This window comes from Eumetopias jubatus, unplaced genomic scaffold (assembly GCF_037043125.1).
Source record: "Eumetopias jubatus isolate StellerSeaLion01/CBP00866 unplaced genomic scaffold, mEumJub1_p1.0 scaffold_15, whole genome shotgun sequence".
Classification (NCBI taxonomy): Eukaryota; Metazoa; Chordata; class Mammalia; order Carnivora; family Otariidae; genus Eumetopias; species Eumetopias jubatus.
In genome coordinates, this window is record NW_028274821.1 from 71,171,756 (window position 1) to 71,185,857 (window position 14,102).

Sequence of the window (14,102 nt, forward strand, 5' to 3'; positions counted from 1 at the left end):
AGAACGCTTTGATTAGGACTTGAGAAACTTGAGTCAACCAGTCCCTTCTTTGTCCCTAACTAGCCGTGGCCTGGTTAAAAAAAAAAAAAAAGTCACCTCTCTCATCTGCAGAATGACAAGCTGGACTAGGAGCTGTAAGGTCCCTTCCTGCGGCCATCCAGATGGCCGGAGCCACCACCACCCTCCCCCTCCTCTGACCAGGGGTAAATTCAAGTCCACCTGCCGATGCTCAACTCAAGCGGCAGAGCGGAACTGCGATTCTCAACCTGGGGACACGTCCCCCAAAGAGGGTCTATTCAGATGGGGCCGGGGGGACAAGGAGGCTGTTTTCGAGCCACACCCGCTCTCTCTTTGGAAGGAAGTGGGCCAAGGTCCTTAGGTGCCCGGGAAGGAGGGCGGAGACTTTTGATGGTCCCCGCACTGGTGAGGGGGAGCTGCGGGATGGCATCCCCGGGAACCAGGGGTGTGTGGTGAGGGGTGCCGCGTGCGCGTGCCCGCTGGGCCCGCGGACGGAGGCCGGGCCGCCGCTCACTCACCCACAGGCTGCTGAAGTAGTCCAGCCCGCGGCAGATGAGCGCGCCGGCGTGCGCCAGCAGCACCTGCACGCCCAGGTAGCTGCCAAGGCTGTAGAGGCCGTAGAGGAGCGGGCCGCCGGCGCCGAGCAACAGCAGCAGGCGGCGGCGGCGCAGCGCCTGCTCGCCCAGGGCCTCCACGCCGTAGTCGGCGAAGCAGAGCGGCAGCAGCAGCGCGGCCAGCACGATGGGCGTGTGCGCGCGGTGCAGGCGCTGCAGCCAGTGGCGGCCCAGGCGCGTCAGCGAGCTCTTGAAGGGGTGCAAGAAGGTGCCGCACAGCACGGCCCACAGCAGCGGCCGCAGGAAGGCCTCCAGGATGAAGTAGACGAGCACGGCGGCGCCGCAACACAGGCACACGAACAGCACGGCCCCCGTGTTGTAGAAGGCCTGCTTAATAGGCTTGTCGAAGCGCAGCGCCAGCGCCGGCGTCCTTGGGGTCTCCCCGCAGCAGCCGCCGCCGCCTCCCGGGCCGACCGGGCGCGGGGCCAGCGGCACCCGGCCCGGGGAGCCCCGTGGACTGGGCGCCTCGGGAGGGCCGCCGCCGTCGGCCATAGCGCCTCTGCCGCCGCCGCCAAGAGGCGGTACTGGGAAGCCGAGCGGGAGGCACGGAGAGAGGCAAGGCGCGCGGCGCGCGGCATTATGGTCGTTGTAGTTTCTAGCTGGGCACCGAGCGCCTATGAGACCCTTGGGGAACTACAACTCCCAGAAAGTATGGAAAGAGTTCCTTCGCCCCCGGGTTCCTTCGCCCATTGGTCCCTGCAGATCCAGGTAACCCGTTTCTGGGCTCAACATCTTCCGGGAGTGGGGGGGAAGGTCCCTTCACCCATTGGTTAAAGTCAACTTTTCAGGAGGCGGAATTCCAAAAGAGGCGCTACATTCGCAGATTGGAAATTCTAGGTGGTACATTAGAATCCCGGGGGGGGGGGGGTAGTACTTAACGAAAGACGGATCCCCACATTCAATTCTCTTCATTTATTTAATAAGCAAAGTGTTTGCCCTGGTGCAGGACTTTAAATAGCGATCACCATACCGCAGGCCCTGTTCCAAGTGCTTCATTCATTTAATCCTTAGAACAACCCTACAGGGCGCCTGGGTGGCTTAGTTGGTTAAGCAACTGCCTTCGGCTCAGGTCATGATCCTGGAGTCCCAGAATCGAGTCCCGCATCGGGCTCCCTGCTCAGCAGGGAGTCTGCTTCTCCCTCTGACCCTACCCCCTCTCATGCTCTCTCTCTCTCTCTCAAACAAATAAAATCTTTAAAAAAAAAAAAAAAGAACAACCCTACAGAGAACATGGTGTTGTTATCCCCACTTTACAAAAAAGAAAACTAAGGCACAGAGAAGTTAAGTACCTTGCCAAGGTCACACAGCTACTGAGTAGCAAAGGCATAATTCAAGCTCGGAATCTGGCTCCTAAGTCTGTTGTCTTACCTGTTAACATTAATTGGTCTGACTAGTGATCTTTGGCATATTTTTTAAAGCTCCTCGGTGGACTGTAAAGTACAGCTACTGTTGACATTGGGGTAGGTGTCATGTGCGAGCTATCTAAACTCCTAAAAGAGCTCTAGATCGGAGTCTCAAACTGCTACTGTTTCTTTTTGAGACCAGGGGTCAGGTTATTTAAGCCCCCAACCCTGATTTCCCCTCTGTCACTTGGAAATAATAATAATTGAAGCTCTTATCTCAGGGGAGAAAAAGACAAATCGCTAGAGCAGTGCAAGGTGCTTCTGTTATGTTGGAAAGGTCCTGGGATCCATCCCTACTACTCACACCTTAACCAACATTTTTATTAAAAGATGAAAGAGGGGCGCCTGGGTGGCTCAGTCGTTAAGCGTCTGCCTTCAGCTCAGGTCACGATCCCAGGGTTCTGGGATTGGGCTCCCTGCTCAGCGGGAAGCCTGCTTCTCCCTCTCCCGCTCCCCCTGCTTGTGTTCCCTCTCTCGCTGTGTCTCTCTCTGTCAAATAAATAAATAAAATCTTTAAAAACAAAAAAAGAAGAGGAAAGAAAGAAGGGAAAGCAAAGGAAAAGAAAGAGCACAACATGAAGTCCACATGAGATCCTCTCCCTCTCCATCTACCCCTCCCCCTACTCAATCAGTGCGTGCGCTCTCTCTCTCTCTCTCTCTAACACATAAATATTTAAAAAGAAAGAGAGAGAAAAGCAAGCAGGCAGGCTTTACTGAGTACTCAATATGTGAAACCCTGCAGGTCATACCTTTTCTGTTTTCAGTAAGTTTTCATATTAATTTAAACACAATTTTTCTCTTTAAATTAGACAGGACAAGTATCATTATCCACAGTTTTCAGATGAAGAAACTGTTGCTTACGGGGCGCCTGGGTGGCTCAGATGGTTAAGTGTCTGCCTTCGGCTCAGGTCATGATCCCAGGGTCCTGGGATCGAGTCCCGCATCAGGCTTCCTGCTAGGGGGGGAGCCTGCTTCTCCCTCTGCCTCTCTCTCTCTCTCTCTCTCTGACTCTCATGAATAAATAAATGGAAGGAAGGAAGGAAGGAAGGAAGGAAGGAAGGAACTGTTGCTTACTAAGACGGAGACAAGGGGAGTCAGTAAATGTAATAATTTACATTATTTAAAGTAAAATAGTAATTCTTTTCCATCTCATTTTTTTTAGGTCTTTCAGGTCACAGCTCTTGTTTCTCAAGTGGTCTTTGGACTTTGACTCTGTAAATATATTGCTTCAGTTTTCTTACATTTTGCTTTGCTTCTTTACTTTGTCCAGGGCTGCTGAGATTATATTACAATCATGGTCACATTTGTTTTCAGTTCCCATTTTACACTGGCCCCAGGCTTCTATTTATATCAGAGCAAGGCCTCAGCCTCCCTCCCAAAAAGTCCTCAGTAATGAGTAGGGAATCCCAAAGAGGGTGCCTCATATATATCCAGAGACATGAGTCAACCACCAAACACCCTGTGTCCACCCTGCTGCCCACACAGCTTACCTGTACCTGTCATAGGATTGGCAGTGCCTATGTCACTATTCCCAGATCCTGGATACTCCCAAACTTCTAATCCTCAGAGTGCCAAAAAGCTGGGTTCCACTCAGAGAAGCGGAAGAAGTCCTCCTCCCTGACTTCCCTACCCTGTGCTCCTTTGTGACCCAAGCCCTACACCAAGCCACTTGTGCTCAATGTATTGTGACTCTTCTCATGAGAGTTCCTTCCACGTCTGGCCTTCTGTCCTCTAGCCACAGGGGCTCAAAAGCTATCAAGACCAAGTATCCCAGGTCTTCCTCCAACCAAAGACTCAGCTCTCTTCCTGTGGTTACAAAGTAAAGAAAAACAAAACAAAAAACCAAAAACCCCCAACAGCTCCATTTTATGTAACAAAAGGCTTTACAAACAGAAAGTGACTTAGGTATGCATTGGACGTTGGCGAGGGGGGGGGGGTGGGATTTGGGAGGGCTGGCACAGCAGTAAGGTTGCCTAAACTGTGTTAGGGCCCCAGCTCGGCAAACCAAAAATTCCCTGTCATGGTGTTCTGCTTCCAAGCCTCAGCAAAAGGCAAAATTGCTGAACATTTCAAAACTGTTCTAATAGCCAAAGCAATCGAACTGACAAGTCTCCGATAGAATTTCCAGTCAAGAATGGAATTCTAACAGAAATGATGGCAGATGCACTAGAAACGAACTAGACTAACATTTATATGGCCTAATTTAAGGTTGGGTTTCTACAGAATTTTGCTCACCATGCTATGATTGTACTTACCACACTGTGGTCAAGGTCAGTGGTTTACATGGGTTTGCTTCAGCTGTTTCCCCAACACCAGACACAGTATATGACATTCATAGTACAGAGTAGAAGCTCAGTAAGTGTTTGCTGAGCAAGTGAATGAGTGAGTGGTAGCCTTTCAAAAAGCCTGTTTGTGCTTCCTGCTCAAAATGTTACTGAAACACTGAGAATGCTTCTGCCAGGCATTCTTGAGATTGAGAGCAGAGACAAATTAAAATACTGAGATGTAGAACCCACAGACTACATTTGAGAAGAGTACACACAGTCCATTCAATCCTCTAGTTCACAGGACATGTGCCTTTAGGCTTTTCCTCCAAAATGCAAGGTTACTTGGGCTTTCTTTGCTCACCTCACATAACAACTCACTCCAACCACCTCGGACAAGAATGGCCTCCATGGACAGCCAGGATACAGTGGAGGTAAAATGGACTCAGGAGTGGATCAAGCTGACCCCGGCACCACACTGCCTTCGGCCTTCCTGTTGCCTGAACCCATGAATTCCCTAATCATGTAAGCCAGTTTTAGTTGGGTTTTACATTTCTTGCAACAGAAAGCTTTCTGGCAGATAAAATGCTAATACCTACATCATTGGTTGCTCTGAGGATTTTCGAAATAAGTGTGTGTCTCAAGCAGCAGTATAGTGCCTGGTATATGGTGAGAACCTGATAGGGGCTCTCAGGGTGACTAATGGCTGTCTTGAAGCCAAAGAGGCAGTCCTTAAACAACAGTTAACATCCACAGACCACCCCCCCACTTCCTCAGGGTATCAAGATAAAAGCCCCAGGAAAAAACAAAACAAAACAAAAACAAAGATAAAAGCCCCAGAGATAAAGCAAATAAAGGGAGGATTCTCCCAGGCATTGTATCTTAGAGTTCTCCCAAGTGTCTCTACAGTTACTGAGTTGTGCTAAGCACCTGCTTTGTACAAAATCCAGTGCTTACAATAGAGTGTATATGAACAAACAAAGGAAAGAAAAGAGACAAACCAAAAAAACAGACTCTTTTAACTATAGAGAACAGACGGTTACCCAGTGGGGGGGATAGGGGAAAGAGGTAAAGGAGATTAAGAGGAAACTCATCTTGATGAGCACTGAGTAATGTACAGAATTGTTGAATCACTATATCGTACACCTGAAACTAATTTAACACTATGTTAACTATACTGGAATTAAAATAAAATAAATAAAACAAAAAACCATGGAGTGTGTATGTCAAGTATAAAGTGATACATATGGGGGCGCCTGGGTGGCTCAGTCGTTGAGCGTCTGCCTTCGGCTCAGGTCATGATCCCAGGGTCCTGGGATGGAGCCCCGCATCGGGCTCCCTGCTCCGCGGGAAGCCCGCTTCTCCCTCTCCCACTCCCCCTGCTTGTGTTCCCTCTCTCGCTGTGTCTGTCAAATAAATAAAATCTTTAAAAATAAATAAATAAATAAAGTGATACATATGTACAGTGAAGGAGGAGAGATCATGTGAAAAAGTAATCAGACATGTAATTACAAGTTACCACTTTTCTTTGCTAAGTCCAAGGCAGACATTGCTAATCAACCACTGATCTCTTTCTCCCTATGCCTAGGTATATAGCCTCAAAATCCTCAGCAGAATATTCTAGGGAATCACTATCAACAAAGTAGGCACACAAGATGAAATTTATTTGCCTTTCCTACTGTAACTAATCATGGAGTGTCTGATACTAGATAAAACTGGCAGACTAGGGGCTCCAGGTGGCTCAGTTGTTAAGCATCTGCCTTCGGATCAGGTCATGGTCCCAGGGTCTTGGGATCGAGCCCCGCATTGGGCTCCTTGCTGGGCAGGGAGCCTTCTTCTCCCTCTCCCACTCCCCCTGCTTGTGTTCCCTCTCTCGCTGTCTCTCTGTCAAATAAATAAATAAAATCTTAAAAAAAAAAACTGGCAGACTAAAAATGTAGATAACTGGGGGCGCCTGGGTGGCTCAGTCATTAAGCATTTGCCTTCAGCTCAGGTCATGATCCCAGGGTCCTGGGATCGAGCCCCGCATCGGGCTCCCTGCTCGGCAGGAAGCCTGCTTCTCCCTCTCCCACTCCCCCTGCTTGTGTTCCCTCTCTTGCTGTCTCTCTCTCTCTCTGTGAAATAAATAAATAAAATCTTTAAAAAAAAAACTGGCAGACTAAAAAGGTAGATAACTGGTCTAGAAGAAGAGTTTAGGAAGTTAATTAGTGTGTATATGAGAAATTAGTAAGAGATTTAAAAAAAAAAAATCTCAGTGGCTGAAGGACAAATATTGCAAACAAGTTTGCTTACCATCAGGCCTTGCCTGACTCCCTGACTACTCCCCTTCCCTCTCCTCTTCCCATGTTGGGACACAGGACATCACTTACAGTGTGGGTCCTGCCAGTTCACTGAGTAGACTGTAGCCTTTCCTGCCTCCAGGTTCCTGTCCTTCTGGTCTGTGACATCCAGCTTCAGCTAACTTTCCATGCCATGTCAACAAAGAAAATTTTACTAGTTAATGAAAAGATTAGTGAAAAGAATTATCAAATTGATTCAATCAACTCAACTGAGACCTATGTACCCAGGAGAGAGCCAGGTGAATAAGAAGCAGCTTGTGTAGTCCTTTTGGGAAAACACACACACACACACACACACACACACACACACACAAGAAGCAGCTTGTGTAGTCCTTTTGGGAAAACACACACACACACACACACACACACACACACACACACACACACACACACACGTTTTTCAAAGTCTACAACCAATGGGGCACCTGGGTGGCTCAAGTCGGTTAAGCATCTGCATTCAGCTCAGGTCATGATCTCAAGGTCCTGGAATTGAGCCCCCCATCAGGCTCCCTCCTCAGCGGGGAGTCTGTTTCTCCCTCTCCCTCCGCTCCTCCCCCACCCCCTGCTTCTGCTCTCTCTCTCAAATAAATAAAATCTTAAAAAAAAAAAAAAAGTCTGGGGCACCTGGGTGGCTCAGTAGGTTCAGAAGACTCAGTCTGCCTTCCACTCAGGTTGTGATCTCGGGGTCCTGGGATCAAGTCCCTCGCCGGGCTCCCTGGTCTGCAGGGAGTCTGCTCATGCTCTCTCTCTCTCTCAAATAAATAAAATCTTTAAAAAAAAAAAAGTCTGTAACCAAGAGAGCTCCCCCTTCCTCTTCTAGGGTGGGAGGAAGGTTGGTCAGGAAAATGGGTGAATTTTGTGATGAACAATTCTGTGCCGAAAGCCAGAGTGCCTGTCCAGAAAGTAGGTGGCCTTACGTGTCCTTAGTTGATAGAGATTTACGTTTTATCTGGAATGGCTGAGTTTGAGAATTACAGATCAGAATTTGGAATCCTTAGCCGACCCCTTCCTTGGCTCTACTCCCAAGAATAGACTCAAACTAAGGCTGAGACCACCCAATGTATAAACACCCACCCTTCTGGGTAAATCAGAGTAAGACTGAAAACCAGAAGATGCTGGATGCGTTTCAAGTTGGCCAGACTAATCCTTCTTTATTTATAAATAAACTATTTGTGTCTGAGAATCAAGTCTTGCTGGGCTTGAATCCTAAGTGTCCACCTGTTTGTATGCTCTTGGCACCACACAGTGATGTCACCGAAGCCTCTGGGTGGTCTCTGCTGCCATCTCTGCCCTCCTGCTCCACTCAATTCTCTACACTGCAGACAGTGTGACCTTTCCAAATACAATGTGATCCCTTCAAAACCTCTTTACCCCATGGAAGAGTCCAAGCTCTTTACTCTGACTTCCAAGATCCTGTGTGATGCGGCCACACTCACCCTCACTTCTCCCCACACCTGCTTTGTCCTTTATCCTCCAGCACTGTGGTGGAAAGGAGAATGGCCATGTCCTAATTCCTACAACCTATCCAGTGTGTTAGCTTAGGTAGTTAAAGGCACTTGGTACTTAAAGATTTTGAGATAGGAGATTATCCTGGGTTTATAAGGGTGGGGCCTAAATGCAATCCTAAATATCTTTATCAGAGGGAGGGAGAGATTAGGCTACAGAAGAGGAGCAGCAATCTGACCAAGGATGCAGAGAAATTGGAGTGGTGAGGCCGGAGGCCAAGGAATGCCCAGAGGTACCAGAAGCTGGAGTTCCCAGGAGAAATCAGCCCTGCCAACATCTTGATTTTAGCGCCCTAAGATTCACTTCCGACTTCTGGCCAGCAGAAATGAAAGAGAACACAGTTCTGTCGTTTTAAGCCATGAAATTTGTGGTAATTTGTTATAGCTGCAATGGGAAACTCATATAAACCTTGTCAAACGGCAGTGGTCCCAGACACATCCTGCTGGTTTTTCTTCTGGGGTTGCTCTCCTCTTTCTTGGAGATGCTTCTCCATGCCTTGTGCCTGTTTTACTCCTACCCCTTCCTTAAGATTCAGCTTCAGGACCACTGCCTGCTGTCCTGGTTGCCTCAGGCCGGGTGAGGGTCCGTCCTCCAGGCGCGCACCACACCTGAGTATTTCCTTACCACTGCAGTCACCAAAAGGTCTTATCATGGTGTTTATGTGTCTGCCTCCCCAGCAGGCTGTGAGCCTCTTCGGGGCAGAAATCAAAAGCTGTTCTTCCTTCAGTCCTCTTTGTGTAGTGTCTAGCACAGGAATTGGCACATAAGAATCCTCAGTAAATGTTGAATGAATGAAGAGTCCCTTGCGCCTGGGACTGAGCCCTAAGAAAATTCCAACTCAACCATCAGCCAGGTTCAGGTCTGATAGCTGAGCTATCCACTGAGAATCCTGCAAAATAAATGCCAGAGGGAACACTTAGAAGACCAAAATATTTGTTTTCTTGGGGCAGGGTGAGGATTAGAGCCTGCAATGTAGAATGTGGTAATGCCTGATTCTTTCCCAACCTGACATTCCTTGAGCTTCTCAACCTAGCCCCTGTAGTACTGACAGCTCAGAAGCTCTATTCTGCAAATCCCATGCTTCCTTCATGATTCATGAGGCTCTACTACTAAACTCTAACTATTCTTTTTTTTTTAAGATTTTATTTATTTATTCATGAGAGACAGACAGAGAGAGAGAGAGAGAGAGAGAGAGGGAGGCAGAGGCAGAGGGAGAAGCAGGCTCCCAAGGAGCAGGGAGCCCGATGTGGGACTCGATCCCAGGACCCTGGGACCATGACCTGAGCCGAAGGCAGACGCTTAACCATCTGAGCCACCCAGGCACCCTAAACTCTAACTATTCTCAACATATAATATGATTTAGCTCCTAGTAAGGCTCATAACCAAAGTTATGCTACTAATTAATACTGTATATTTTAAATGGGATTATACGCCTTCATGTACTATTTGATAAAGGTATTAAGCTGAAGCTATAAATACAATTTCATTTTGCAAACTGTTTCTCTACAAGGACTTTTATCTGACTACTGCAACGTGACTTTCCTCTTTGTCAGACAACATAGGCTGTCATCTTCTCCAAGGTCTATAAATTCAGGGACACTTTACAAATGAAAGCACGTTAAACAACAGAAAACCGAAAATGGACCAGAGCAAAGCAATAAGGAATTATAAACTAACTTTAATTGTATCAACAGGAAGAATTTCAAACCATGTTGAGAATTTATACTTTTAAAGTTTAAATCTAGTTAATATATTCTAACTGTAACATAATTCTCTAAAGATAAAAGGATTTGTGATGGCAAATGGACCGAACAATCATTTAGGTAGCATCTAGGAATGTTGCTACAATTACTTTACATAAATAGAAATCCATGTCTCTGTTAGTAAGGTATCATATCTTAGAGTAAAAATTCACATAGGACAGGCTTATAAATATACATAAATCTCAAAATCAATTGCAACTGAACATTAGGTACACAATTATTATAAAACAAATATAACCCACCGGTGTCTATTTAAAGGCATAGTTTTTACAAAATAGCATTTTGTAGACAGTCTCAAAAAAGTATATTAATACTCCTGGAGCCAGATTGTCCCAGCATCAGCGTGTCTGTGGGAATAAGGCATGTGGAGAAGCTGCATTCACTCACCCAGGTGGCCGGGACATCGTACGTGCTGAAATGGTAACTATAGTGAACTAGGTGAACGCCACAACCATCACAGTCACCCTAGAGAGTCACTTACCCTCCAGAAAGATGGAACGGAACAGCTATTTGCCTCATAACAAGCATCAGTACATTTTAAGTGACAAATCTCAATGAGCTTGATGATTCACTTCAATGTTCAGTCTCCAGACATACTTAAAATCACACTAGTATAGCCACTATTTTTGTGAAAAGGAACTTATATCAGGTTATTAAATATAAAAACAAGGAAGTCCAACTTGTAACTAAAGAACAGAGTATCTGAATAAGGAATCTAAATACGAAATATGTATAGGTTCTATCAACATGCCATTTACTTAATTAACATTAGCCTTAGTTTCTTAACTAAAAGTATAGACAAGTCAAACTCAACAGTGATACTTTATACATTCTTAACAATTCATATCATGTTGAGTGGAGGAGGCAAGGCTTAATAAAGGAATCCTTTCTACAAACCAAATTCCTATAAATTCTAAGGTAGTTTTGCCTGTAATATGCACAATGTATCTCTTGGGTTTTCGAGTATTCAAGGGATCAGGAACAGAAACAATCCTGACAAAGACCTTCACAGGGGCATGGCGTTTATGTAACAAGTATATATACACACTGAGAATAATCAAACTGTCCACTAAACATACCCAGTTCTGTTTAGAGAAAAATGATATACACTACACTTATATACAACGAAGTATACACATCTCAGCATCTGGCCTAGTGAAGGAGTTCTCAAATATTTTTCCATATACACATCTCAGCATCTGGCCTAGTGAAGGAGTTCTCAAATATTTTTCCATGAGGATACATGAGGGAGATGCCATAGTCGTGTGTGTAAAACTCTCCCCTGGGCATAACAGATTTAGATAACACTTAAAAAGAAATCTACAGGGAAATAAATTACTCTGAAACACTATAATGCCCACAAGAGCAATTCAATAGTAAAAGTCATTCATGATGGCCACAGCTTAGAGAAATTAAAACTTCTGCTTACCCAGTTCTGAATTGACTGCAACAGAGCTGAGCAGCTGAAACAGAGACCGCAGAGCCTAAACTTCTCTACCATCTGGCCCTTTACAGAAAGTTTGCGGACCCCAGGCTAGGCCTGAGAATGACACATAACCTCAGTGGCAATATCTTGGAAGCACAAAATCCAGAATATAGACAGTAAACTTAATTACAGAAATTGTAGTAAAAACTGTCTGGGATGAAAAATCCATCCCTGAGTTGTCCAAACTTTCCGGTGTCCTTAATGACAAACGCCAACTTAAGATCATTAAATATGGCTCCTGCATTTTGTCTGAAATCATGGTTATAAATTCAGCTTGGAGACTACAGTGGAGCAATAAGAGGGCATTGGGTTCTAAATGAGAAGACCTGGGGTTTTAGGCAAATCACTTTTAAAAATTAACTAAGACAAATACATTCTTCTAGTATTGTCCAATCTGTGTATTTTTTAAAAAAACCTATTAAAAGCACTAAATAGCTGATAAAGATTCTAAATGTTTTTGAGAAGAAAGTTATAGAAAGAGAAATGTACCTCCTTCCCCAAACAGAACTATAAAAGTCCTCCTACTTATTGTGAATCAGTAAAGGAGGGAAAAAGCACCTACCTAATTTGAGTGTGCATGGTGGATTCCATTTAATAAACACCTTAATGAGTATGCATAAAGACACGAATGTGTAGGAAGTCCTTTCACCTTCCTAGGCCTCAGCTGCCCCTTTGTCAAGTAAGGGCATTAGATTAAATGGCCAGCACTGGTCATTTATGCCAAATGACTAGCCTCAGTTTCTTCATCTGTAAAATTGGATTAATAGTAGAATCTACTTCCTGTGGGGATTGTGAGGATTAAATGGGTTAATCCACATAAGGTGCTTAGAACAGCACTAAACACATTTAGCTGTTACTATGGTTCTACTTGGGCATTTTAGGAAAAAAATAATATTGGTTAGGCATCTCCTCTGTGACAAGTACTATGTTGGAAAATGGGAATACAGAGATAAAATGGAAATTTATTCTCATATTAGGTAAAAAGAAATGAAGTTGAAGTCTACAGAATTTTAATTTCAGTGTGCCTATAAACTAACACCTGGTTTGTTAGTTCTTATTTGCAAACAATAATTATTGTTCAGAATATCAATTAAGGTTCACTGCAGGGCAAAACAGAACCGACTTTCTATCTGTGTTTCAAAAGTTCAGTGTTTGCTAAAGAACTGGTTTATGGTTTGATCACAAGTGGAAGAATATAAAAATGCTGGTCTGGCATTGTATATGAAATACAAGCCTCTGAACCAAACAAACTTGCCACGGAAGTACAGTTTCATCTACTTTTTTCTGTCCAACAAGTGTTTGCTGAGCGCCAATGGTGTAGCGGTGTCTGTTACAACCATGAATAGCAAGAAATGGTCCCTGCATTGGGGAGCGAGCAAGGGAGGGCGAGCAAGGGATTGCAGTAAAGTGTGATGGACAGCTGGATGGGGAAGCCCAGTGTGCTGTGGGAGCACGAGGTGGGGACTTAAACCTATCTAGTCCAGGGGACTGGAGGAACAAATACCGAAGATGTGCCCGAAAGGTAAGCAGGAGATCAGCAAGCACAGGAAGTGGGAGACATCTGGGCACAGGCAACACCATGAGAGGGGAGTTGAGAGCAGCTGCCTTGAGTGGACATGGCAAGTGAGGAGTGGTGGCAAAAGATGTTTTGGGAGAGGGGCGCCTGGGTGGCTCAGTTGTTAAGCGTCTGCCTTCAGCTCAGGTCACGATTCCAGGGTCCTGGGATCGAGCCCCACATCAGGCTCCCTGCTCCTCGGGAAGCCTGCTTCTCCCTCTCCCACTCCCCCTGCTTGTGTTCCCTCTCTCGCTGTGTCTCTCTGTCAAATAAATAAATAAAATCTTAAAAAAAAAGATGATTTGGGAAGTAATCAAAATGGACTGCATTTTACCCTAATGGCAATAAGAAGTCAGAGAAAGTTCTAAGCACAAATATGCAAGACTGGTCGTCAAAGTGGAAACAATTCGTGAAATAAATAGCTTGACCTGGAACGCAAGCAGATGAAAAATCCGTTGTGTTCCTTCCCTGCCTGCTACAGAGGCTAGCCTGTCTCTCTTTAGTCTTAACCTATTTATAGCTGAAATACCATATACATCAGAGAGTGAAGTATAAAAATATTTGCCTTCTTATTTACAAAGTGGGTGCTTGCATACGCTGTATCCTCACTACTGAAAAAGCATGATAGCTTAGAAGGTGTGCAAAGGCCACCCTCAGCCGGGACTGGAGGGCTCAGTTCCAAGGCCATGGCAGCGAGGTGGAGCCACAGACTTGAACCAGATGACCTGAGTTTGAATCCTACCCAGTTCTTTTGCTTACCTAATGTCATTTAACCTCCCTCCATCTGCAATGAGGATTATTTTTCCTACGTCACTTGGTAGACTGTGTGTCACAGAATCACAATGTTTTCCTTATTTTTGTACAGTTTCAGAATTTAAAAGTTCTCTCCCTACCCCCCAGGCGGACTTTCACCCTGACAGTGAATTTCAAGGATGGCATTAGAAATCAATCTCCAGTCTTGTTTAATCACAAAATCCACAAATCCAGCTCTAAAGCAAGCCAGAGGACTGCAAAACTCTCCAGTGGAAATCCATCAGCAACTCAATGACACCCATAGACTCTTTTCCTCTGAATGGGCTGTTAGCACAGACATTTGGGACAAAGGAACATTTGGGTTCCTTTGAAAAAAGGAGATGCATTAAGTCAAGGCATTA

General features: G+C 45.3%; 1 protein-coding gene across 1 annotated transcript in view; it reads right to left on the reverse strand.

Annotated features, from left to right (window-relative positions):
* Nucleotides 1-1,139, reverse strand: part of TMEM245 (transmembrane protein 245) — a 100,998-nt gene extending 99,859 nt beyond the window's left edge. The window contains exon 1 of the mRNA XM_028108739.2: nucleotides 537-1,139. Within this exon, the coding sequence (XP_027964540.1) occupies nucleotides 537-1,124 (588 nt within the window). The 5' untranslated portion in view covers nucleotides 1,125-1,139. The remainder of the gene's footprint in view (nucleotides 1-536) is intronic.
* Between the last annotated feature and the right edge of the window lie 12,963 nt (nucleotides 1,140-14,102).